The sequence below is a fragment of the Moschus berezovskii genome, chromosome 8, assembly GCF_049115385.1.
Source record: "Moschus berezovskii isolate FMDL1 chromosome 8, NW_MosBer_1.0, whole genome shotgun sequence".
Lineage (NCBI taxonomy): Eukaryota > Metazoa > Chordata > Mammalia > Artiodactyla > Moschidae > Moschus > Moschus berezovskii.
Window position 1 is genome coordinate 10,862,464 of NC_142467.1, and position 27,000 is coordinate 10,889,463.

General features: G+C 40.9%; 1 protein-coding gene across 3 annotated transcripts in view; it reads right to left on the reverse strand.

Annotated features, from left to right (window-relative positions):
- The window catches only part of FAM174A (family with sequence similarity 174 member A), a 31,704-nt gene extending 19,343 nt beyond the window's left edge, over positions 1 to 12,361 (reverse strand). For 2 of the 3 annotated variants that reach the window (XM_055429698.2, XM_055429699.2), the window contains exon 1: positions 11,828 to 12,361. In XM_055429698.2, the coding sequence (XP_055285673.1) occupies positions 11,828 to 12,222 (395 nt within the window). In that variant the 5' untranslated portion in view covers positions 12,223 to 12,361. Of the gene's footprint in view, positions 1 to 11,167; positions 11,300 to 11,827 lie in introns of all 3 variants that reach the window. The other variant, XM_088838450.1, reaches the window with a different exon arrangement.
- Between the last annotated feature and the right edge of the window lie 14,639 nt (positions 12,362 to 27,000).

A 27,000-nucleotide genomic window follows, 5' to 3' on the forward strand; every position in this document is an offset into this window, starting at 1 on the left:
CCTAAACTGACTTAGTCTCTACCTGTGCATCTCCAGTTGCTCTGACTATTTTGTTGTTCAGTCACTCAGCTGTGTCTGACTCTTTGTGACCCCATGGACTGCGGCACACCAGGCTTCCCTTCCTTCACTATCTCTCAGAGTTTGTTCAAACTCATGTCCATCGAGTCAGTGATGCCATCCAACCACCTCATCCTCTGTCGTCCCCTTCTCCTCCTTCCTTCAATCTTTCCCACCATCAGGGTCTTTTCTGATGAGTCAGCTCTTCCCATCAGGTGGCCAAAGTATCAGAGGTTCAGCTTCAGCATCAGTCCTTCCAATGAATATTTACGAATGATTTCCTTTAAGATGGACAGGTTGATCTCCTTAAAGTCCAAGGGACTCTCAAGAGTCTTCTCCAACACCACAGTTCAAAAGCATCAATTCTTCGGTGCTCAGCCTTCTTTATGGTCCAATTGTCACATCCATATATAACTACTAGAAAAACCATAGCTTTGACTAGATGGACCTTTGTCAGAATGTCTCTGCTTTTTAAAATGCTCTCTAGGTTTGTCATAGCTTTTCTTCTAAGGAACAAATGTCCTATAATTTCATGGCTGCAGTCACCATCTGCAGTGATTATGGAGCCCAAGAAAATACAAGTCTCTCACTGTTTCCCCATCTATTTGCCATGGAGTGATGGAACTGGATACCATGATCTTAGTTTTTGGAATGTTGAATTTTAAGCCAGCTTTTTCACTCTCCTCTTTCACCTTCATCAAGAGGCTCTTTAGTTCCTCTATACTTTCTGCCATAAGGGTGTGCCATCGGCATATCTGAGGTTATTGACATTTCTCTCACCAATCTCGATTCCAGCTTGTGATTCAACATTTTGCCTAACGTACTCTGCATATAAGTTAAATAAGCAGGGTGACAATATACAGCCTTGACATAATCCTTTCCCAATTTTGAACCAGTCTGTTGTTCCATGTCCGATTCTAACTGTTGCATCTTGACTTTCTGAGATCTCAATATTCTTCCAAGAAATCCCCTTTAGTTTAAGTTAGCCAGGGTCACTCTATGTGTTTAATTAAAATAGTAACTAATAGAAGTAGTAATCTAATATTCCTTTAATATTGGAAGGAAGTGTTAAAAAGGAAAAATACACTGGAGATGGAAAATGTTATACCTTTTAAAAATCTAATAAAATAACTGTTTTCCCTACCCGAACATTTCTCAGTCTAGTCAAACCCAGTTCATTTAGTTAATGCCTGAATGCAAACACTGTACTTAGTCTTAGCTAAATAATGATTTGTAAATAGCCTTTGTTCTGAGGTTTTTGAGTCTTCCCTAGACCCACACTGATTCCTGATTAAGAACCAAGAATGCTCATATATTAGGCAACTGCTTACCCAGTGCCTACCACATTTTGTACATAATGTTCAGCACTGGGTATATAATAGAGAATAAGACATACAACGAGTCTCTTTTCATAAAGACTATATACTAATCTTAGGAAGCCTACTCTATTCCTTCTATATATATATTTCAATTTCAACAAGGAGAATCTAATTTTTCTTTGGAATATTTCTAGACTCAGAGGGGAAGTTACTTCTAGTTGCACGTTCATAATAACTGACTTAGATAAAAAACAATATGGAAGTTTTATGGAGTTCAAGTACTTTACAAGTAAAATATTCTCAGTGTTTTCTCATGAGTTAATGAAAGGATGATTTTTGGCCCATTCTTCCCTGTTGGCACAAATAAATAATGGTGCTGTGTTGCCACACCTATTTTGGAAGTGGAGAGTCAAAATGGATATTCACCAAAATAAGTGATTTTCATAATCTGGAAGCAAAAAGAATGAGTTCTGTTTGGAATATTGCCCAGACATTGTTAGCATCAATCAAGTTGGACATCAGGTGGCCAGCTATATTTAGGAGTTGGCCTGAATGAATATACTAGATGCTGGTTAGAGTTCAACTTTTCTTAGCCACAGATTCCGAATTTTGCTGTTAACAGACAATGTTATTGAGTCATCCAATAGAATCAGACTGAAAAGCCTATAAGCTTTACAGAAATGAAGATGGAAAATCCACGGCAAGAAATATTTATGTTAAGATTACAAATGAGGTAAAAGCAAAGTGAAAAAAAATCATCCCCAAAAAGTTATCATCAAACTCATCATTTATTTTGTGTATGAAATAATACTTAGGGTAGTCCAATGCTATATGGGAAACATACAGCATTAAATAACAATGACATGGTGAGAAGAATAATTACTGCTCAATTTTCTTCTAATATTTTTCTCATATCAAGAAGAAAGTTTCAGTTTGCTGGTTATATGCCTGTAACACCTCATGAGCATTTTCTAGCTTTCTCTTTAATAAAAAGCGGGCCTGGATTTGCTGGGTTTTGTGAATCAATACTATGCAGCTCAAATAATGTTTCCACCAGTGATTTTAAAACATTTGATCTTAATATTGCTTTACATTCTTAAAAATTATTTAGGACCCTGAATAGCTTATAATTATATGGATTATAAATATCAATTCTTAATATATTAATTAAACCTATGAAAATTTTAAATACCATTTGCTTTTTAAAATTATAATAAATCCACTACAGATTAACATAGCTTTTTGTGAAAAATATATTGTTAAAAAGAAAACCAACAAAGGTGAAAAAATGGCATAGATTTAGATTTTTTTCAAATCTTGTTAATGTCTGGCTTAAATAGACAGAACGAGATAGAAAATGAAAAGAGAGAAATTAGAAAAATAGAAAACTGCTAGATTTTCACATCTGCTTCAGCCTTCAATCATTTACTATGTGTTGTCTAGTTGAAGGATATGAAGAAAATCCAGGTACAGTAGATATTAGCTTGGGAAATGGAGGTACATTTTAATAGCTTTTCAGATTCTGGTGTTAACTTTTTTTTTGATAGAACACCAAAACTCAACAAGAGGTAGTTTCTTATGAGTTAGCTGCACTGTGGAATTTGAAACTACATCAATGAACTTCTTGGGTCCTATAAACTTATAAGGGAATGTATTATTTTGAAAATAGTTTCAATCTTGCAGACCTGAACAGGTCTCAGAAAACCCTCCCACCCTCCAGGGTTTCCTGGGTCACATGTCTAGAACCACTGGTTTACGCTGTACTTTTTCAGTTATTATTTAAGCCAAGAAATGTTGGCTTAAATAATGTTTTTCACTCACAAAATAATAAACAGATATGTTTAAAAGGAAACTTTAAGTAAATCCATTTAAAGAAATATGAAATGGACATGGGGAACAAGATGGCGGAGGAATAGGACGGCGAGACCACTCTCTCCCACAAATTCATCAAAAGAACTTTTGAACGCGAGTAAAGTCCACAAAACAACTTCTGAATGCTGGCAGAGGACATCAGGCACCCAGAAAAGCAGCCCATTGTCTTCGAAAGGAGGTAGGAAAAAACATAAAAGATAAAAAGCGAAACAAAAGAAGTAAGGACGGAGCTCCGTCCCGGGAAGGGAGGCTTTAAAAAGAGAGAAGTTTCCAAACACCAGGAAACATTCTCACTGGCGAATCGGTGGCGAGCCTTGGAAGCTCAGAGGGCCACATAACCCTCTTTTTTTTTTAAGATTTTTTTAAAACCCACAGATTACCCGCCAAACGGTAACTCCCAGTGGAGAAGCAGCGGAGACGCCTGCATACGCCATTAGCAGCGGGGGCTGGGCAGGGAGGAGCCGGCTGAACTGCTCAGAGAGAGGACTGGGCTTGAATGCCGCAAGAACAATTTGAGAGAACTGGGGAGAGCAAAGCAGACTGTGGGATAGCTTCCCCACGAAAAGGCGGAAAGCTCTAACCTATGACTCGGCCAGCCCCGCTCACAGAATAAAGGACTGAGCAGAGTGAGCCGGCTGCGGCTGGCCCATCCCCCATACCCCGCCGAGACAGGCAGGGAGCGCAGCCAGAGCCGGAGCGGGCAACTGCGGCCCCAGAGAGGCATCTGATACAAACTGCACACAGGCTTGTTGCTAATCAGGACTTCTTGGGCTCGGGCCGGTCGATATCCCCCTGAGAAGGTGCGCCGGTTGTACACCCAGAAAACTGAGTGGCGGGGACTGGGGAGGCGATAAGTCGCAGAGACCGTGCTCGCCAAACACCTGGTCCCCTGAGCTGCTCGGACTGGGGAAGGCACAAAACGCAGGCCCAACCAAGTCTGCGCCTTTGTGGAGTACCTGAGAACCTGAACTTGAGCCGCTCAGACCTGGGAAGTGCATACAACCCGGTGCCGGCCTCGGACAGTTCCCGGCAGAGCAACCTAGAGCCTGTGCAGTGTAGATTGGGACAGCATACGTGCTGTGAGCGGGGGCAAACCCAGTGTGGCCGAGACGCTGCGAGCACTCCCCACAGACGCCAGAGATAATCGACTGCAGCGTTCCTCCCTTCCCAGAACAGGACTGAACAACTGAGCCTTAAAAAGTGTCCACCCACCCCCTAGTATCAGGGCGGAAATTAGACACTGAAGACACCAGCAGACAGAAGCTAAAACAGAGGGAACCACCTTGGAAATGACAGATAGAGACGTCTAGAGACTACTCCAAGAATAAGACCAAAAACCAGAGGCAAGAGGCTTAAGCCCGAATCCTGAGAACACCAGAGAAGTCCTGACTCCAGGGAACATTAATCGATAGGAGCTCATCAAACGTCTCCATACCTACGCTAAACCCAAGGGTCAACAAGTTCCAGAGCAAGACATACCACGCCAATTCTCCAGTAACACAGGAAACTAGCCCTGAGCTTCAATATACAGGCTGCCCAAAGTCACTCCAAACCCACTGACATCTCATAACTCATTACTGGACACTTCATTGCACTCCAGAGAAAACAAATCCAGCTCCACCCACCAGAACACTGACACAGGCTTCCATAACCAGGGAACCTTGACAAGTCACCTGTCCAACCCTACACACAGCAAGGAAACTACATAATAAAGAGAACTCCACAAACGGCCAGAAGAGGGAAAGGCCACCCCAAGCAAAGCATTATAAGCAAGATGAAGAAGCAGAGAAATACCCAGCAAGTAAAGGAACAAGATAAATGCCCACCAACACAAACAAAAGAGGAAGATATAGGGAATCTACATGAAAAAGAATTTCGAATTTTGGTGGTGAAAATGATTCAAAATCTTGAAAGCAAAATGGAGTTACAGATAAATAACCTGGAGAAAAGGATTGAGAAGATGGAAGAAAGGTTTAATAAGGACTTAGAGGAAATAAAAAAGAGCCAATATACAATTAATAATACAATAGATGAGATCAGAAACACTCTGGAGGGAACAGACAGTAGAATAACAGAGGCAGAAGACAGGATAAGCGAGCTAGAAGATAGAATTGTAGAAATAAATGAAACAGAGAGGAAAAAAGAAAAACAAATTAAAAGAAATGAGAACAATATTAGAGACCTCTGGGACAATGTTAAACGCTCCAACATTCGAATCATAGGAATCCCAGAAGAAGAAGACAAAAAAAAAGACCATGAGAGAATACTTGAGGAGATAATAGTTGAAAACTTCCCTAAAATAGGGAAAGAAATAATCACCCAAGTCCAAGAAACCCAGAGAGTCCCCAACAGGATAAACCCAAGGCGAAATACTCCTAGACACATATTAATCAAATTAACAAAGATCAAACACAACAAATATTAAAAGCAGCAAGGGAAAAACAGCAAATAACACACAAGGGGATTCCCATAAGGATAACAGCTGATCTTTCAACAGAAACTCTTCAGGCCAGGAGGGAATGGCAAGACATACTTAAAGTGATGAAAGAAAATAACCTACAGCCCAGACTACTGTACCCAGCAAGGATCTCATTCAAATATGAAGGAGAAATCAAAAGCTTTACAGACAAGCAAAAGCTGAGAGAATTCAGCATTACCAAACCAGCTCTCCAACAAATGCTAAAGGATCTTTTCCAGACAGGAAACACAGAAAGGGTGTATAAACTTGAACCCAAAGCAATAAAGAAAATGGCTACGGGATCGTACTTATCAATAATTACCTTAAACGTAAATGGGTTGAATGCCCCAACCAAAAGACAAAGGCTGGCTGAATGGATACAAAAACAAGACCCCCATATATGTTGTCTGCAAGAGACCCACCTCAAAACGAGGGACACATACAGACTGAAAGTGAAGGGCTGGAAAAAGATATTCCATGCAAATAGAGACCAAAAGAAAGCAGGAGTAGCAATACTCATATCAGATAAAATAGACTTTAAAACAAAGGCTGTGAAAAGAGACAAAGAAGGAAACTACATAATGATCAAAGGATCAATCCAAGATGAAGATATAACAATTATAAATATTTATGCACCCAACATAGGAGCACCGCAATATGTAAGACAATTACTAACAAGTATGAAAGGGGAAATTAACAATAATGCAATAATAGTGGGAGATTTTAATACCCCACTTACATCTATGGATAGATCAACTAAACAGAAAATTAACAAGGATACACAATCTTTAAATGATACAATAGACCAGTTAGACCTAATTGATATCTATAGGACATTTCACCCCAAAACAATGAATTTCACCTTTTTCTCAAGTGCACATGGAACCTTTTCCAGGATAGATCACATCCTGGGCCATAAATCTAGCCTTGGTAAATTCAAAAAAGTTGAAATCATTCCATGCATCTTTTCTGACCACAATGCAGTAAAATTAGATTTCAATTATGGGAGAAAAACTATTAAACATGCCAACATATGGAGGCTGAACAACACGCTGCTGAACAACGAACAAATCATAGAAGAAATCAAAAGAGAAATCAAAATATGCATAGAAATGAATGAAAATGAAAACACAACAACCCAAAACCTCTGGGACACTGTAAAAGCAGTGCTAAGGGGGAAGTTCATAGCAATACAGGCACACCTCAAGAAACAAGAAAAAAGTCAACTAAATAACCTAACTCTACATCTAAAGCAACTAGAAAAGGAAGAAATGAAGAACCCCAGGGTCAGTAGAAGGAAAGAAATTGTAAAAATTAGGGCAGAGATAAATGCAAAAGAAACAAAAGAGACCATAGCAAAAATCAACAAAGCCAAAAGCTGGTTCTTTGAGAAGGTAAATAAAATTGACAAACCACTAGCCAGACTTATCAAGAAACGAAGAAGAACCAAATCAATAAAATTAGAAATGAAAATGGAGAGATCACAACTGACAACACAGAAATACAAAGGATTATTAGAGAATACTATCAGGAATAATATGGCAATAAAATGAATAACCTGGAAGAAATGGACAAATTCCTAGAAAAATACAACTTTCCAAAACTGAACCAGGAAGAAATAGAAAATCTGAACAGACCCATCACAAGCACGGAAATTGAAAATGTAATCAAAAATCTCCCAGCAAACAAAAGCCCAGGTCCAGACGGCTTCACAGCTGAATTCTACCAAAAATTTATAGAAGAGCTAACACCTATTCTACTCAAACTCTTCCAGAAAGTTGCTGAGGAAGGGAAACTTCCAAACTCATTCTATGAGGCCACCATCACCCTAATCCCAAAACCTGGTAAAGACCCCACAAAAAAAGAAAACTACAGGCCAATATCACTGATGAACATAGAAGAAAAAATCCTTAACAAAATTCTAGCAATCAGAATCCAACAGCATATTAAGAAGATCATACATCATGACCAAGTGGGCTTTATCCCAGGAATGCAAGCATTCTTCAATATCCGCAAATCAGTCAACGTAATACACATTAACAAACTGAAAAATAAAAATCATATGATTATCTCAATAGATGCAGAGAAAGCCTTCGACAAAATTCAACATCCATTTCTGATAAAAACCCTCCAGAAAGTGGGAATAGAAGGGACATACCTCAACATAATAAAAGCTATATATGACAAACCCACAGCAAACATTATCCTCAATGGTGAAAAACTGAAAGCATTTCCCCTAAAGTCAGGAACAAGACAAGGGTGCCCACTCTCACCACTACTATTCAACATAGTTCTGCAAGTTTTGGCTACAGCAATCAGAGCAGAAAAAGACATAAAAGGAATACAAATTGGAAAAGAAGAAGTAAAACTTTCACTGTTCACTGATGACATGATCCTCTACACAGAAAACCCTAGAGACTCTACCAGAAAACTACTAGAGCTAATCAATGATTACAGTAACGTTGCAGGATATAAAATCAACACACAGAAATCCCTTGCATTCCTATACACTAATAATGAGAAAACAGAAAGAGAAATTAAGGAAACTATTCCATTCACTGTTGCAACGAAAAGAATTAAATACTTAGGAATATATCTACCTAAGGAAACAAAAGACTTGTACATAGAAAACTATAAAACACTACTGAAAGCAATCAAAGAGGACACTAATAGATGGAGAAATACACCATGTTCATGGATTGGAAGAATAAATATTGTAAAAATGAGTATACTACCCAAAATAATTTATACATTCAATGCAATCCCTATCAAGCTACCAAAGATATTTTTCACAGAACTAGAACAAATAATCTCACAATTTGTATGGAAATACAAAAAACCTCGAATAGCCAAAGCAATCTTGAGGAAGAAAAATGGAACTGGAGGAATTAACCTGCCGGACTTCAGGCTCTACTACAAAGCCACAGTCATCAAGACAGTATGGTACTGGCATAAAGACAGAAATATAGATCAATGGAACAAAACAGAAAGCCCAGAGATAAATCCACGCATCTATGGACACCTCATCTTTGACAAAGGAGGCAAGAATATAAAATGGAGAAAAGACAGTCTCTTTAACAAGTGGTGCTGGGAAAACTGGTCAGCCACTTGTAAAAGAATGAAACTAGAACACTTCCTAACACCATACACCAAAATAAACTCAAAATGGATTAGAGAGCTAAATGTAAGACCAGAAACTATAAAACTCCTAGAGGAGAACGTAGGCAAAACACTCTCCGACATAAATTACAGCAGGATCCTCCAAGACCCACCTCCCAGAATATTGGAAATAAAAGCAAAAATAAACAAATGGGACCTAATTAAAATCAAAAGCTTCTGCACAGCAAAGGAAACTATAAGTAAGGTGAAAAGACAGCCTTCAGAATGGGAGAAAATAATAGCAAATGAAGCAACTGATAAAGGATTAATCTCCAAATTATACAAGCAGCTCCTGCAGCTCAATTCCAGAAAAATAAATGACCCAATCAAAAAATGGGCCAAAGAACTAAACAGACATCTCTCCAAAGAAGACATACAGATGGCTAACAAACACATGAAAAAATGCTCAACATCCCTCATAATCAGAGAGATGCAAATCAAAACCACAATGAGATACCATTTCACACCAGTCAGAATGGCTGCTATCCAAAAGTCTACATGCAATAAATGCTGGAGAGGATGTGGAGAGAAAGGAACCCTCTTACACTGTTGGTGGGAATGCAAACTAGTACAGCCACTATGGAGAACAGTGTGGAGATTCCTCAAAACACTGGAAATAGAACTGCCATATGATCCAGCAATCGCACTCCTGGGCATACACACCGAGGAAACCAGAATTGAAAGAGACACATGTACTCCAATGTTCATTGCAGCACTGTTTATAATAGCCAAGACATGGAAGCAACCTAGATGTCCATCTGCAGACGAATGGATAAGAAAGCTTTGGTACATATACACAATGGAGTATTTTTCAGCCATTAAAAAGAATACATTTGAATCAGTTCTAATGAGGTGGATGAAACTGGAGCCTATTATACAGAGTGAAGTAAGCCAGAAAGAAAAACAGCAATACAGTATACTAACACATATATATGGAATTTAGAAAGATGCAAATGATAACCCTGTATACGAGACAGCAAAAGAGACACAGATGTATAGAACAGTCTTTGGGACTCTATGGGAGAGGGTGAGGGTGGGATGATTTGGGAGAATGGCATTGAAACACGTATGTTGTCATATGTGAAACGAATCACTAGTTCAGGGTCAATGCATGTTATAGGATGCTCGGGGCTGGCATGCGGGGATGACCCAGAGGGAGGATAAAGGGAGGAGGGAGGTGGGAGGGGGGTTCAGGAGGGGGAACTTATGTAAACCCGGGGCAAATTCATATCAATGTATGGCAAAACCAACCAATATAATATTGTAAAATAATTTGCCTCCAATAAAAAATAAATTAATTACATAAAAAAAAAAGAAATATGAAATGGTTGAGGGTAGGCAGTTATAGGAAAAAAAAAAAGAAAGTGAAATAATTTGGAGAACAAACCAGTGCATTCCTACACAACTACCTCTACTGCATTAAATAGGAAGAAACGACCTAGTGCTTCCTTAGCTCTTCTCTTGGCTGACTTCTTCTAACAGTGAGTTCTTAGCTCTGCATGTCGGCTCTCCAGAGAGGTGGTCCCCAACTCAGTTAAAGAGCCTTTATTATGATTTTTCCAAATCGGTTTCATTACATAGTTGGAATGTTATAATACCATGATTCATGCCATAAAATAACATTACTTCTATAACAATAGAATGTATCAAGTGGAAGTTACTTACAATATAAAATATCACTAATTGATCTACGTAATTCCTTTTCTACTCGATAAAGCATTAAAGGGAGTAAGAAAATAAGTGATAGTCATTTACTTATTCATAACCTGGTACAATGTAAGGACCTGATTTACTTAATCAAAAGGTTGATCACAGATTTGGACACAGACATCATAGAAAAAAGATTCAAACAAAGCAAATGATGGATTGCACAACCAGTGATGATCATTATATATCGTAGGACATCACTTTATTCTCCTAGGTCAGTTTTATCGTATGTAAAGTGAAAGATGTCATTTAAGTGTCCGTATTTGTAACAAATCTGAAATTTAAGTAATTCTCTAATCTAACATTCTATAGTAAGAATAAGTTCAAAAAACTATTCATTTGTAACTTTACGCTTCTGAATGACTTAGAATTATTTACAGATGAATTCATTTTAGAAAAGTTTTTTGGAAGATAAAAAAAGTAAATCTATCCATTTACTAACTTAAATTTTGTAAAGTTAAAATCATGTATAGTTGTTAAGATATTAAACATACTCTCCAGCATTATAACGGGATCATATTTAAGACATTTTTTTTTCCTTTGCTGCATAGGTATCAGTTTTCCATCTTATCAAGAAATCGGTAACATTTCACACCATTTCATTTCAGTTCAGTTCAGTCGATCAGTCGTGTCCGACTCTTTGCGACCCCATGGAGTGCAGCACGCCAGGCCTCCGTCCATCAGCAACTCCCGGAGTTTATGCAAACTCATGTCCATTATTAGTGTCCTGCAAAATGAATGCTATATGTTTCTATTGGGGACTCTAACAACGATTGAACCATACGAAGTTGTCAGTTTTCCAGGTGCAGAAAAGGTGGAAAGTAAGAAACTTCATAAAGGACAGCAGATGGTGGCGAGTTAAAAGTCAACAGCAGGAAACTGCTGTTAAAAGAACTTCATTTTTACATTTTATAGAATAAATCATCCTTAAAGATCATTCTGCATTACTATCGATCTGCTCAAGTAAATATTGAAATAGAGGCTCGGTGCCACTCCAGTGTTCCTGCCTGGAGAATCCCAGGGACGGGGGACCCTGGTGGGCTTCTGTCCATGGGGTCCCACAGAGTCGGACACGACTGAAGTGACGCCGCAGCAGCAGCTAATTCATAGTTCACACACGAAAGGGAGGCAGCAGGGACTTGGTCTGAACGCTCGCCGAGGTCCCCGTCCCCGTGGCACGCTCTGCAGGCGCCCTGACAGCGCGGGCGGCAGGAGGCCTGCGGCCCGGCGCGCCGCGGGCCTGCCGGGGCCTCACCTGACCGTCCTGACGACGAAGTACACCAGCACGGCGCCGCTCACCACCATCAGCACGGTCAGGGCGCGCTGCGTCATGGGCCTGTCGCCGGGCTCGGGGCTCACGGCCAGGACGCCGCCCGCCGGGCCCGCCTCCCCGCCGGGGTCGCCGGCGGCCGCGCTACCGTTACCACCCCCGGCGCCCCGCGCGCCCGCCGCTTCCGGGGCCGGAGCGCGGCCCGCGGCGGCCCGGGCGGCGGAGGGCCCGGGCGACGGAGGGGCCCCGGGGGCGGGCGCGGCCCGCGCCGCCGGCGGCCGCCCCGCGGAGGGCCCGCCCAGCTCGGGCAGCAGCAGCGACAGCAGGAGCGCCGAGGCCAGGGCGCGGCTGAGGCGGCAGCTGCAGAGCGGCGGCCGCATGGTGCGCGGCCGGCCCCCTCAGCGCGCGCGAGCTCCGGCGCCCGGCGCGCTGGCTGCAGGCGGGACCATGGGCGAGCTGACGGAAGAGACGGAGCAGAGACGCGGCCTGAACCCCGCGCGGAGACCCGGCCGGCGTAGGTGGCCGCTGCCGTCGCCAACCGGAAGTTCGCACATCGCAGCGGCTCCTGCTGCTAGGGACGCTCGCCGTTGCTAACCTCCCGGGCCGGCGCGTTCCGTGACGTCAGGCGCCCCGCGCACTGCCGGAGGGCGAGGGGAGGGACCCTGCGGCTGGCTCCCCGGAGGGAAAGCAAGCCGGAAGAGAGTTGTGTCCAGGGTGCAGCAACGCTTTGCAGGAAGAAACCAGTAGAGAGTGGAAGCTCATCCATCATTTGAGTTCGCTGGTGCAAAACTGCAGAAACACAGCCAGTCATTTATTAAAAACCACCTTGACGTTTACCTCCGCTCAGATACACGTTTTACTAGACAGGGCGGTTGGCTCACTAGAAAGAAAGGAAACAGAGTTGTGTCAAGTGTGCAGCAACTCTTTGCAGGAAGAAACCGGGAAAAGTTGGAAGCTCATACTTTGGGTTTTTGGTGCAGAACTGCATACACACAGCCAATCATTTATTAAAGACCGCCTTGACGTTTCCCTCAGCTCAGGTACACATTTTATTGGGTAATTTTTCCTGCCTGTAGGTCCTTGACCTCTCTTTCCTTAGAGCGTTACGTTAGAGAACTGGTGACTGTACCAATAATTGGTACAGGTATTGGTAACTGGTAATTGATTCCCTGCATTTTGGGAATGTAAATCTTTTTAAAAGTTCTTTCCCGTTTTACAACCCAGGACTGTCTTTCTTAAGGAACTAGGAGTCATCCTTTTAAAATGTCAGAGAAGGAGACAACACCTGTAATCTCCCCGTTTCCTTGGAAGTATAGAAGCCTAAGTTAGGCAGGCGCTTTGTTTCCAATTGTAAAACTGCCTCCGGTCACGAGGCTTAGAGAAATTTTTCTTTTCGTTTGTGAAGGCTTCCCTAATAGCTCAGATGGTAAAGCATCCGCCTGCAGTGCAGGAGACCCGGATTCAACCCCTGCGTTGGGGAAATCTGAAGAAGGAAATGGCAACCCACTCAAATATCCTTGCCTGGAAAATCCCATGGACAGAGGAGCCTGGTGGCCTACAGTTCAGTTCAGTTCAGTTCAGTTCAGTCGCTCAGTCGTGTCCGACTCTTTGCGACCCCAGGAATCACAGCACGCCGGGCCTCCCTGTCCATCACCAACTCCCGGAGTTCACTCAAACTCATGTCCACAGAGTCGGTGATGCCATCCAGCCATCTCAGTACATAGGGTCAAAAAGAGTCGGAATTTCCTTTGGGTAAACAGAGCTGACCTGAGAGTTTTCCTATTTTTAAAGTATCTTAAGCTTTCTGTTGAGTTGAGTTCAGACAGAGTCCTGGGCCCTCTTTTCTGTTGTGATCGTCTTGAACAAGTCTCTGCCTGTTTAACTTTGACATCAGTAATATGGGACTTTGGGGTTAGCAGATACAAACAAAAACAACAGACCAGAAATCGAAGTTAGTATCTGTTCTTTTAGAAACTTACTCATTCAACAAAGTTTTTAGACTTCCTACTCGTTCAGAACTGTATTTGAGTATTGAACAGTAGACAAGATATCATCCTTGCTCTCATAGCCCTTAGGGTCAAATGGAAATAACACAGTAGTCACATTCATTCTTATTTTGAAGTGCGTGTTATAAATGACAACCACAGAGCCTATAATAAAAATTGTGTAAAGGACTACTGTAGGTAGGGTGGTCAGTATAGTGTCTTCTAGCTGCTTGTGGGTAATAGGCTCATTCAGTTGCTCCTGCCATGTAGAACTGCAGGGACTAGGCATCTTTTTGGTTCCAGCATGAGAAAGACCATTGGGGACACACACTAATTTTAGTTTCCAACCTGGACATTTATCAGTAATGAAGTGGCTCCTTGGGTTTCTTCTCTCCTTTATCCACAATCTTATTCAGAGCCTTACATGGAGGAAGGTTAGTATTTAATGCTACTTCTTTCCACTCCTCAAAAAAATCCAATATTCGACACACTAAAAAACAAAACAAAAGCACCATCTTTCCTTCCTTACAATATCTCGTTTTACATTGTGTTCCTCATCATGATTAATGGCGTTATTCTTTACTCAGGTGTTCAGATGTAAAATCTTGGAGTCATCATTTATCCTTAGCTTTCCACCTGCAACAATGCTTACTGGTTATGGCAATGTACTAAACAATTCTAAAATAGCAGAGTTAAACTAATGATTCCAAATGATTAGAGCATTCTAATCATTCTAGGGTTTCTGCAGCTATCTACTCAAATCAGAATCAGAAATGGAATTTGTTAAAAAATGTTGGTTCTAGGTCACTATTCCAGAAATTCTGAGCCAGAATTTTAGGGATTGGGAACATGGATTCTGTATGCATTTCTACTAAACTCTCAGGGTAATTTTTATTTGCACTAACATTTAGGAATCTCTCTATTCCCTCACCACCCATAGCCAAATGTTATCAACTTTTCCCCATTTCCCTAATGTCTCTGTCATTGATCAACTCTTTTCTGTTCCCTGCTTCTGACGAATAATTATTTTTAAATTGCTTGAGATCTTAAGCAGGCAGAGAAACTGCAAATCATTGTGATTTTTGCATAATACTGTATTATTTGTAAACTGTCATGAAACTATTTTTAGTTCTATCACAGGAACTAGGAACCAGTTTCCTTTGAGAAAATATTGTATTTTGCTTGTATAATATAAAATGACAATTTGAGGCACACATGCCTATTTAAAAGACAGAATGCCCAACTAATTGGTGTTTTGAATTTTTTTCTACTAGTAATAATACTACTTGTTCATTTACATGTTTTTGTCTTACAAACAAGTTGTATCAATCAGGAGAGATTTAAAAACATAAAAGAGAAGAAAAGTTATACTTACTTAAATTAACCTACATACTAGGAAAAGACCCCTATTATTCTGATTTATCAGGGAACACCCCAGCTGACAGAACAGCAGTCTTCCATGGAAATGTGTAAAATACCACTGGCCTATTAAGTAAAATCTAATCCTCCTTCCCTGATCCCGTATTGAATAATAATATTGCATACTAATTAAGTGTCTGTTGTGTACCAGATCTCATGTTATGAAATGGTAAACAATTCTCTTTGTTTAGTCCTTATCAGAAAAAAACAAAAAACACTAAGTCATTATTGTTCCTAATTTACAATTAAGAAACCACGATAAAGGATAATCAAGTTGGTGAAAATCAGCATGAGTAAAAGCGATAGAGCAGGGCAATAAACTCAGGCACTGTAGCCGTGGGGGTCAATATTGCCTCTTACATTTTGTCTTCTCCTAGTTGTAGGTGTCCGTGATTTGAGTCTAGCTTATTGTCTCAATCAGCTATTGTTAGAATAATGCTGCGTAACCACTTTGAAAAATAACATCAGTGGCATACAGCAAATACTTTTCATGTGTTTTTGGTCAAGGTGAGAGTTACAAAGTTAAGCTGGCCTGACGGATAAGTTGAAAAGGGTGGGGGATAGGCATAAAGAGAAATGAGCAGCCATGTGTGTCTTTTTGTTTTTAAACGGTGACTGGTTACCCAGAGTCCTGCCTGATGGCCTTGACACATGTCTCACTCTAGAGAGGGATGTCACATGGCTGCTTCTAGCTTCTGGTAATCTGAGAATTTTGGTATGAAAATGGGCATATTCTAATCCCTATAGAAATTTATGTTAGTAAGGAAAAAGAAGACAACTCATATTGATAGGGGTTTCATTTATATTGATGTGTGTGTGTGTAAAAGTCGCTCAGTTGTGTCTGATTCCTTGCGACCCCATGGACTGCAGTCTGCCAGATTTCTCTGTCCATGGAATTCTCCAGGCAAGAATACTGTAGTGGGTTGCTGTACCCTTCTCCAGGGGATCTGCCCAACCCAGGGATCGAACCCATGTCTCCCACATTGCAGGCAGATTCTTTACTGTCTGAGCTATTTATATTGATAAACATATCAATTTTAGCTCAGTCTAGTAGAGAACAAGGCTCAAATAAGTGTTCTCTGGTGGCAAAATTTCCTTGCTTGTCCATTAAGGAAGAAGGGATGTAGGAGGCTGTCTCAACTGTAATGGTCATTCATAGTGACATCTGATAGAAGGAGTCTCTTATACTTTTAAATGGCAGGATACTGCCACATCAGGTGGATTGTGTATGCCCTGAGGTCCAAAAGGAAAAAGTTCAATAGTCAGGAAAAGGGAATATGAACTGATCACAAAATCAGGAAGTGAAGAGAATGTACTAAAAATCTTGAAGGTGAAGGAAGAGTTGGAATTGCAGAGGACAACTAAAGAGCAATAGTTCAAGAATAAGAAGGAACAGTATTGTCGGGCTAGACACTGCATAACCAAGTGGGAATCTGAATAAATGTTAAGGTTAAATATCTAAAACACACAAACACCGACTATATAAATGGGCTGTAGTTCCCGAGAGGAAAGAAACAAGGTGAGTATCTCTGGAGCTCTGCCTGTGGAAAATTTCCCAGCTATAGTGCATGAACCTGGAGTTCAGTCAGAATATGGGAGTCTCTCTTATCTGAAGAGGCAGAGATCAGAGTTCTGGGCTTGTAATGGTTGGGGTCTGTGGGCCAAGGTGTTAAGAAAAAGTCTGTGAAGGTCATGAAATTCATATAGAGGTTCCCCACACATCTTGACTGAGAGCTGGACAGTACTACCAGACATGGCCACATGAAGTTAAGAAACTTGCTGTTACAGAGGTGAGACCAGAACAGAGACATTAGATATTAAACAGTGCTGGGGACTTTGGAATTAGGGCCCAGACATACTGAATAGATCTCTCTAGCACCTCCTAACAAAGTAGAAATCAAGTGGAATCACTGCTTTATGATAAAGACCACACCCAGAGAAAGGCCCCCTTTATACCCACTTAACAAAGCTTGGAAACCAAGCCCTAACAAGATTCTTAGAGGAGAAAGAGTTTGAGATTGGATCTCACTAGTTTAATAAGGGGCTTCCCAGTAGTGCTAGTGGTAAAGAATCTACCTGCCAATGCAGCAGACACAACAGACGCGGGTTTGATCGCTGAGTTGGGAAGATCCTGTAGAGTAGGAAATGGCAATCCATTCCAGTATTCTTGCCTGGAAAATCCCATGAACAGAGGAGCCTGGCAGGCTGAAGTCCATGGGGTCACAGAGTCGAACATGACTGAGCACACAGCACACAATGTACAGGGACTTGCAAATAGATAAACAGAAATTATGCAGTCTCAAAAAAGGAGATATAGAAAGATTCAAGAAAAGAACAAAACACTTGGAACTTACATGGCAGTATTATACAGTTTAATATATATGCACTGGAGCTCGAAAAGAAAAAGCAATGTAATGAGGAAATAAAATATTTTGGTAAATGATTAAAAAACTGATTTACAGTTCCAAGAAGATCAGAGAGTAGTAAGCAAGATAAATACCAATAATAGCACATATAGGCATATCAGCGGAGAAGGCAATGGCAAGCCACTCCGGTACTACTGCCTAAAAAATCCCATGGATGGAGGAGCCTGGTGGGCTGCAGTCCGTGGGGTTGCTAAGGGTCGGACATGACTGAGCGACTTCGCTTTCACTTTTACACATTGGAGAAGGAGATGGCAACCCACTCCAGTGTTCTTGCCTGGAGAATCCCAGGGACGGGGGAGCCTGGTGGGCTTCCGTCTATGGGGTCACACAGAGTTGGACACGACTGAAGTGACTTAGCAGCAGCAGCAGCATAGGCATATCAGAGTCATACAGAGTCACAGATATCAGGGTCCAAATTAGAACATCTTGAAATGAACCAAAGAGAAAGATGCATTACACACCAAAGAAAAATAATGCACATGAAGGCATAGTTCTCATCTGAAACAATGGAGACCAGAAGCAGTAGCATCTTTCAGGTGCTAAAAGAAATTAAAAAGTTATTAGCCTTGAATTCTATATCCAGTTATCTTCTAAAAAAAAAGTCAAAACAAAGATGTTTTCAGGCAAGTGAAAGCTGAGGAAACTCATTTCCAACAGACTAAACCACAGGATGTTCTTCAGGCTGAATGAAAGTGGTTCAGTTCAGTTCAGTTCAGTCGCTCAGTCGTGTCCGACTCTCTGCGACCCCATGAATCACAGCACGCCAGGCCTCCCTGTCCATCACCAACTCCCGGAGTTCACTCAAACTCATGTCCACAGAGTCGGTGATGCCATCCAGCCATCTCATTCTCGGTCGTCCCCTTCTCCTCCCGCCCCCAACCTTTCCCAGCATCAGAGTCTTTTCCAGTGAGTCAACTCGTCGCATGAGGTGGCCAAAGTATTGCAGTTTCAGGTTTAGCATCAGTCCTTCCAGTGAACACCCAGGATCGATCTCCCTTAGAATGGACTGGTTGGATCTCCTTGCGGTACAAGGGACTCTCAAGAGTCTTCTCCAGCACCACAGTTCAAAAGCATCAATTCTTCGGCGATCAGCTTTCTTCACAGTCCAACTCTCACATCCATACATGACCACGGGAAAAACCATAGCCTTGACTATACGGACCTTTGTTGGCAAAGTAATGTCTCTGCTTTTTAATATATTATCAAGGTTGATCATAACTTTCCTTCCAAGGAGTAAGCGTTTTTTAATTTCCTGGCTGCAATCAGCATCTGCAGTGATTTTGGAGCCCAATGAAAGTGGTACAAGATGGAAAATTTTATTTACAGAAAGTAGAGAATGGAAATCAGAAATGGAAAATCACTGTGTAAATATAAAAACATATTTTTATTTCTCCCTAATTTTCTTAAAAAGAATGAAGTGCCATGTTTATGATATTTGTACATATAAAAACATGGCAATAGAACATAAAGGTAAAGACAAGGGAGGTGAAGCAAATGAAAATATACTCTTTCCCATTTGTGAAATATGATATGTGACATGTGAAGTTTGAAATGTCAGGTGTGAAAAGGGATTCATGAGGTAGGAAGCTCCTAAGGTTAGAAGTGGGATGTTTATAAATAGAATCATGTTCTCCTAAGGCTATTACATTTGTTAAGTATGAGATGCAAAATGTTAAGTGTGAAATAGGGTTTATGAAGTAGTAACTGCAATACTTTGGCCACCTCATGCGACGAGTTGACTCGCTGGAAAAGACTGATGCTGGGAAAGGTTGGGGGCGGGAGGAGAAGGGGACGACAGAGAATGAGATGGCTGGATGGCATCACCTACTCTGTGGACATGAGTTTGAGTGAACTCCGGGAGTTGGTGATGGACAGGGAGGCCTGGCGTGCTGTGATTCATGGGGTCGCAAGGAGTCGGACACGACTGAGCGACTGAACTGAACTGAACTGAACTACTAAGGGTAGGAGTGAAAATTGAAGTGACCCAATATTGTTGCTAAATAGGCATTGTAACAATTATAATACAGATAAATATTCTTAGAGCAACCAGCAAAAAATAATGAATAGAAGTTATATCTATAAAAGATAATATAAATAGTACCAAATAAAAATATATCTTTGTCATTTATTTCTTACAATAGACCATGAAAATTGCATTTTTAAAAAAATAATAAATGCGATACATTGATATCACTGAGGTTTAGAAACTTATAAAGACAGAATAATTCTACCACCCTACGAGTGTCATTTCAATATTCCAGTATTGTATATGTGCCTGTGTGTATATATGTATTCAGTTCAGTTCTGTCACTCAGTCGTGTCCAGCTCTTTGTGACCCCATGGACTGCAGCATGCCAGGCTTGCCTGTTCATCACCAACTCCCGGAACTCGCTCAAACTCATGTCCATCGAGTTGGTGATGCTACCCAACCATTTAATCCTCTGTCGTCCCCTTCTCCTTCTGCCTTCAATCTTTGCTTATATATTTAGAACAATGCTTGCATGCTCAGTTGCTCAGACCCTTTTCTACCCTATGGACTGTAGCCTGCCAGGCTTCTCTGCCCATGGAGTTTTCCAGGCAAGAATACTGGAGCATGTTGCCATTTCCTACTCCAGGGGATCTTCCTAACCCAGGGATCAAACCTGCATCTCCTGTATTGGCAGCTGGATTCTTTACCACTGAGCCACCTGTGAAGCCCAATCAGAACAATAGACTATATGTAATTTATATTCTATTTTTATATTTATGTCATAAATGATATTTTGTCACAAAGGTATCTATAAACATGAATTTTAGTGATTTCTTTTTTGTATTTACTATATTGGACAATTTCCCTGTAGCTAGAACTCTGTTATTACTAATGTTGTAATAACATTTGTCGTGTCCAATTCTTTGTGAGATGACCCCATGGAATACAGTATGCCAGGCTCCCCTGTCCTTCATTGTTGCCCAGATTTTTCACTTGAGTTCCTTTTCACTTTATGCCATTAGAGTGGTATCATCTGCATATCTGTATTTATTAAAAATACCACTAAAGTATTATTTTGATTAAATATTTTCTGCGTCTTTGCCCATGAATTATTTCTTAAGGGAATGTGTGTTGATGCTCTCATTTTAGGGTATTAGGTATACAGAGTCTCTCTGCCTTGAAGATTAAAAAAATATTTTCTTGTGTCACTTGTTTAAAAAGCCAAAGTGGTTAGAGCTGAGACAGTACTAACTGATGATTGGTTTCACAGACTGTATTGAGCACCCAACCCAATGAATAATATTAATAGCTGTGGAAAGTAAACCCAATACTGTTGTCTAAATACAGGTAAGTACACAGGAGGGCAATGTTTGAGACCAGAGCCACTGTGAAGTAGGGCTATAATACCTTTGTCTCCCATTCTTTGCATCATCATTTGGGAGATGGTTAGGCTGCAGAGAGGAGGGTCATACTAGTTCACATTTCATCCTATGCAGCAATTTAGTATTCCTGCGATGAGAGATGAGTGCAATTGTGCAGTAGTTTGAGCATTCTTTGGCATTGCCTTTCTTTGGGATTGGAATGAAAACTGACCTTTTCCAGTCCTGTGGCCACTGCTGAGTTTTCCAAATTTGCTGGCATATTGAGTGCAGCACTTTCACAGCATCATCTTCCAGGATTTGAAATAGCTCAACTGGAATTCCATCACCTCCACTAACGTTGTTCATAGTGATGCTTTCTAAGGCCCACTTGACTTCACATTCCAGGATGTCTGGCTCTAGGTGAGTGATCACACCATCGTGATTATCTGGGTCGTGAAGATCTTTTTTATACAGTTCTTCTGTGTATTCTTGCCACCTCTTCTTAATATCTTCTGCTTCTGTTAGGTCCCTACCATTTCTCTCCTTTATCAAGCTCATCTTTGCATGAAATATTCCCTTGGTATCTCTGATTTTCTTAAAGAGATCTCTAGTCTTTCCTGTGCTGTTGCTTTCCTCTATTTCTTTGCATTGATCACTGAGGAAGGCTTTCTTATCTCTCCTTGCTATTCTTTGAAACTCTGCATTCAGATGCTTATATCTTTCCTTTTCTCCTTTGCTTTTCACACAATTGCCCTCATCTCACACGCTAGTAAAGTAATGCTCAAAATTCTCCAAACCAGGCTTTAGCAATACGTGAACCGTGAACTTCCAGATGTTCAAGCTGGTTTTAGAAAAGGCAGAGGAACCAGAGATCAAATTGCCAACATCTGTTGGATCATGGAAAAAGCAAGAGAGTTCCAGAAAAACATCTATTTCTGCTTCATTGACTATGCCAAAGCCTTTGACTGTGTGGATCACAATAAACTGTGGAAAATTCTGAAAGAGATGGGAATACCAGACCACCTGACCTGCCTCTTGAGAAACCTGTATGCAAGTCAGGAAGCAACAGTCAGAACTGAACATGGAAAAACAGACTGGTTCCAAATAGGAAAAAGAGTACGTCAAGGTTGTATATTGTCACCCTGCTTATTTAACTTATATGCAGAGTACATCATGAGGAACGCCGGGCTGGAAGAAGTACAAGCTGGAATCAAGATTGCCGGGAGAAATATCAATAACCTCAGATATGCAGATGACATCACTCTCACGCAGAAAGTGAAGAGGAACTAAAGAGCCTCTTGATGAAAGAGGAGAGTGAAAAAGTTGGCTTAAAGCTCAACATTCAGAAAACTAAGATCATGGTATTTGGTCCCATCACGTCATGGAAAATAGATGGAAAAACAGTGGAAACAGTTGTAGACCTTGTTTTTTGGGGCTCCAAAATCACTGCAAATGGTGATTACAGCCATGAAATTAAAAGATGCTTACTCCTTGGAAGGAAAGTCATGACCAACCTAGATAGTATATTAAAAAGCAGAGACATTACTTTGCCAACAAAGGTCCGTCTAGTCAAGGCTATGGTTTTTCCCGTGGTCATGTATGGATGTGAGAGTTGGACTGTGAAGAAAGCTGATCGCTGAAGAATTGATGCTTTTGAACTGTGGTGCTGGAGAAGACTCTTGAGAGTCCCTTGGACTGCAAGGAGATCCAACCAGTCCATTCTAAAGGAGATGGATCCTGGGTGTTCATTGGAAGGACTGATGCTAAAGCTGAAACTCCAATACTTTGGCCACCTCATGCGACGAGTTGACTCATTGGAAAAGAGTCTGATGCTGGGAGGGATTGGTGGCAGGAGGAGAAGGGGACGACAGAGAATGAAATGGCTGGATGGCATCACTGACTCGATGGACATGAATTTGAGTGAACTCCGGGAGTTGGTGATGGACAGGGAGGCCTGGCGTGCTGTGATTCATGGGGTCCCAAATAGTCGGACACGACTGAGTGACTGAACTGACTAAACTCAGGTGAGGGATAGTGTATTGGCAGTGAACCTAAAAGTATCAGTTTTGAGGGGGGAAAAGGAATGAGATTATTATGTGAAATAAAGCAGTTTTGACTGGTTTATATGTGCACTGCACAGCAGAATCTTCCTTAGCATGAGTGTTACCAAGTGGGTAAAAAGCTGCACTTATGGGGCAGTGGGAATTTACTGAGGCATGAACGGTCATTGGGATCAAAGGGTCATGAGGTTTCTAATCTGTAAGTGATATGTCCGCAACTATCTTCCCTAGAGCCTCTTCTGCGCAATATAGTCTTTGGTTGTTGATATTAGCAGGTCAGAGGAGGGAATGCAGTTTATGTCTTAAAGGTGACAAACAGGATGGACACTCAGAAAAGAAACCGGTTTCACCAAGGCGATTAAATATGTATACCTTGTAAACAGATCTTGCCATTATTTGATAGAGCTAGAACCCAATTTGGAATTTGCTGGAGACACTATACTTGTGTGTTTCATTCCAGAAAGAGCATATGATATCAGGATAGCCATCGTTATATTTTAAAGTGGGTCTTTAATTTGGAAAGATATACTTAATGCCATTCACGAGAGAAAAATGCTTCCTCATGATCCATTGCTTCCATATGATGAAAACCTACTAGTTTTTATTAATAAACATTTTTATGTAAATAGCTTAAACTATTATACATTAAAAATTATTAAAATTTTTGGATATCTTAAAATATTTGAGCATAGTAAATTTATATGGTTCAAAATTCAAAATGTGTAAAAAGATATTTAGTGAAAAATTGTCTTCCATCCCTACTCACCAGATAAACAGCTCCTCTTTCAAATCCTAGAACTATCTTCAGTTTTTCATGCAACTTCCAGAGATAAACATATGTATAGAAGTTATATAAAAGCGTAATTTTTAACACAAACGAGATGGTAGTGTTCTTTACATACAGTCTGGTACTTTGCTTTTTTGTTGGTATTATTTTTTAAAATACCTTAGCAGTCATTCCATATCAGTATATTATGAGATTTACCATAATGTTTTATTCACTTCTGAACTGTGAATTTTTTGTGAGCCCTAGGGTTTTTTGCCTTCTTTGGTCCCTTTCTTCACGAATAATGGTGATAGTAATAATAGCAATAATTCTATTTTATGACTTCGTGTTCGTACCAACTATATGTTGATATAAAGATGAATATAATCAAGACTGGAATGATTATTTATTAGTATTCTTGAAATTTAAATTAACGTATTTTCATGGGTTCCTAAGTGTACTGTGAGCCTTAGGCTCACAAATTGAAAGATAGGTCAGCGCTGGTTTTATTACTACAAAGTTTTCCATAGTGAAGTGAAATGAAAGTTGCTCAGTCGTGTCTGACTGTACGACCCCATGGACTGTAGCCTGCTAGGCTCCTGTGTCTATGAATTTCTCCAGGCAAGAATGCTGGAGTGGGTAGCCATTCCCTTCTCCAGGGGGGTCTTCCTGACCCAGGGATCAAATCTGGGTCTCCTGCATTGCAGGCAGATTCTTTACTGTCTGAGCTAGCCAAGAACCCGTCAAAGTTTTCCTTAATAAGCACATTATTTTAATCAAGTCCTCACTGATGGATTGTTAGGTTGTTTGAAAAGTTATGATTTTTTTAATAGTGAATAGAGTTTAAAAATTGTAGGAGAACAAAAAGATGCACCCAAACACAAAGAGTATTTACATACCTATTTAGAATAATACTACCTTCTAAACTAAAATTATTTTATTTTCCTGAATATTTTTCAGTCAGTTCAGTTCAGTCACTCAGTTGTGTCCGACTCTTTGCGACCCCATGAATCACAGCACGTCAGGCCTCCCTGTCCATCACCAACTCCTGGAGTTCACTCAAACTCATGTCCACAGAGTCGGTGATGCCCTCCAGCCATCTCATTCTCTGTTGTCCCCGTCTCCTCCCGCCCCCAATCCCTCCCAGCATCAGAGTCTTTTCTAGTGAGTCAACTCGTTGCATGAGGTGGCCAAAGTATTGGAGTTTCAGCTTTAGCATCAGTCCTTCCAATGAACACCCAGGATTGATCTCCTTTAGAATGGACTGGTTGGATCTCCTTGCAGTCCAAGCGACTCTCAGGAGTCTTCTCCAGCTTAGCTAGTAGCAAAACAAATTGCCACCTAGTGCTAGTACAATGTGTGCATGCTAAATCCTGTCTAGCTGTTTTGCAGCCTGCCACGACGCTACACTGTCCATGGAATTTCCCAGGCAAGAATACTGGAGTGGGTTGCCATTTCCTTCTCCAGGGGATCTTCCCGACCCCGGGATTGAACCGCGTCTTCTGCTTCTCTTGCATCTCCTGCCCTGGCAGACAGATTGTTTACTACTGAAGCACCTACAGTATCATTTATTGTCTCTTGCATGATTTTTATTTTCTTTTTCTCTCTATGTGGGCTTCTCTGGTGGCAAGGAGGTAAAGAATCCGCCTGTCAATGCGGAAGATGTAGGTTTGATCTCTGGATAGGGAAGATCCATTGAAGAAGGAAATGGCAACCCACTCCAGTATTCTTGCCTGGGAAAGTCCATGGACAGGGGAGTCTGGTGGGTTACAGTCCATAGGGTTGCAAAGAGTTGGACACGACTTAGCGACTAAACAATAACAACAACTCTCTCTGTGTACACCATCCCCTTCTCTTGGCCTCCTCCTTTCGTTCAGCTGAATATTACTGTTCTCTTCACAGTTCTTCCTTCTTTCCTGTTAGTTATTTAAGTTTGTCCTAAATGCATTTATTTATATTTAAACACTTTCTTAGAGTTAAAAAATGAAGAAATGGCCAGAATTTACCCCAATATTGTTAATATTTGAAATGAGCATGCATGGAATTTCCCTGGACTGAATTTATAAATAGCCTAACACAAAAATTAATTCATATGCTGCAAAATGTCTTCTAAACTAAATTATCAAGTTGTCTTATATCCTTGACTCCCACAAGTTGATCAGCTGCTTGTGTCTTTTCTTTATCCCCTCCTTTATACCTATCTCTTGACAGATTCACTGGTTAGGGATATATATTGACTATCTTAACAGTAACATAAGCTCTCATAGCATATTTAGCTCAGTATGGCTTCTCTCAGTGAGATATTTTCCTAATTACTTTTATATTTGTAGGCCAGGGATTAAAACTAAATGAGGCTGGGGATGGGTAGGTAGATGCTTATGTAATCAACTAGAGAATGACGGTGCTGTCTAAAAGCAAATGTTGTTACCTACTTTTAGTCAGTTTTCATTGTATAAGATTAGAAGGCATAAATTGATTTCTTTTCTGAAAGTAAACCATAAATTCATATATTTAATGATATAACTTTTCCATTAGTGAATAAAATAAAGATATCAAACTAACAAACAGTATTTAGTCAGTTCAGTTCAGTTCAGTCGCTCAGTTGGGTCCGACTTTCCGCGACCCCATGAATCACAGCACGCCAGGCCTCCCTGTCCATCACCAACTCCCGGAGTTCACTCAAACTCACGTCCACAGAGTCGGTGATGCCATCCAGCCATCTCATTCTCGGTCGTCCCCTTCTCCTCCCGCCCCCAACCTTTCCCAGCATCAGAGTCTTTTCCAGTGAGTCAACTCGTCGCATAGGGTGGCCAAAGTATTGGAGTTTCAGCTTTAGCATCAGTCCTTCCAATGAACACCCAGGATCCATCTCCTTTAGAATGGACTGGTTGGATCTCCTTGCAGTCCAAGGGACTCTCAAGAGTCTTCTCCAACACCACAGTTCAAAAGCATCAATTCTTCGGTGATCAGCTTTCTTCACAGTCCAACTCTCACATCCATACATGACCACGGGAAAAACCATAGCCTTGACTAGACGGACCTTTGTTGGCAAAGTAATGTCTCTGCTTTTTAATATACTATCAAGGTTGGTCATAACTTTCCTTCCAAGGAGTAAGCATCTTTTAATTTCATGGCTGCAATCAGCATCTTCAGTGATTTTGGAGCCCCCAAA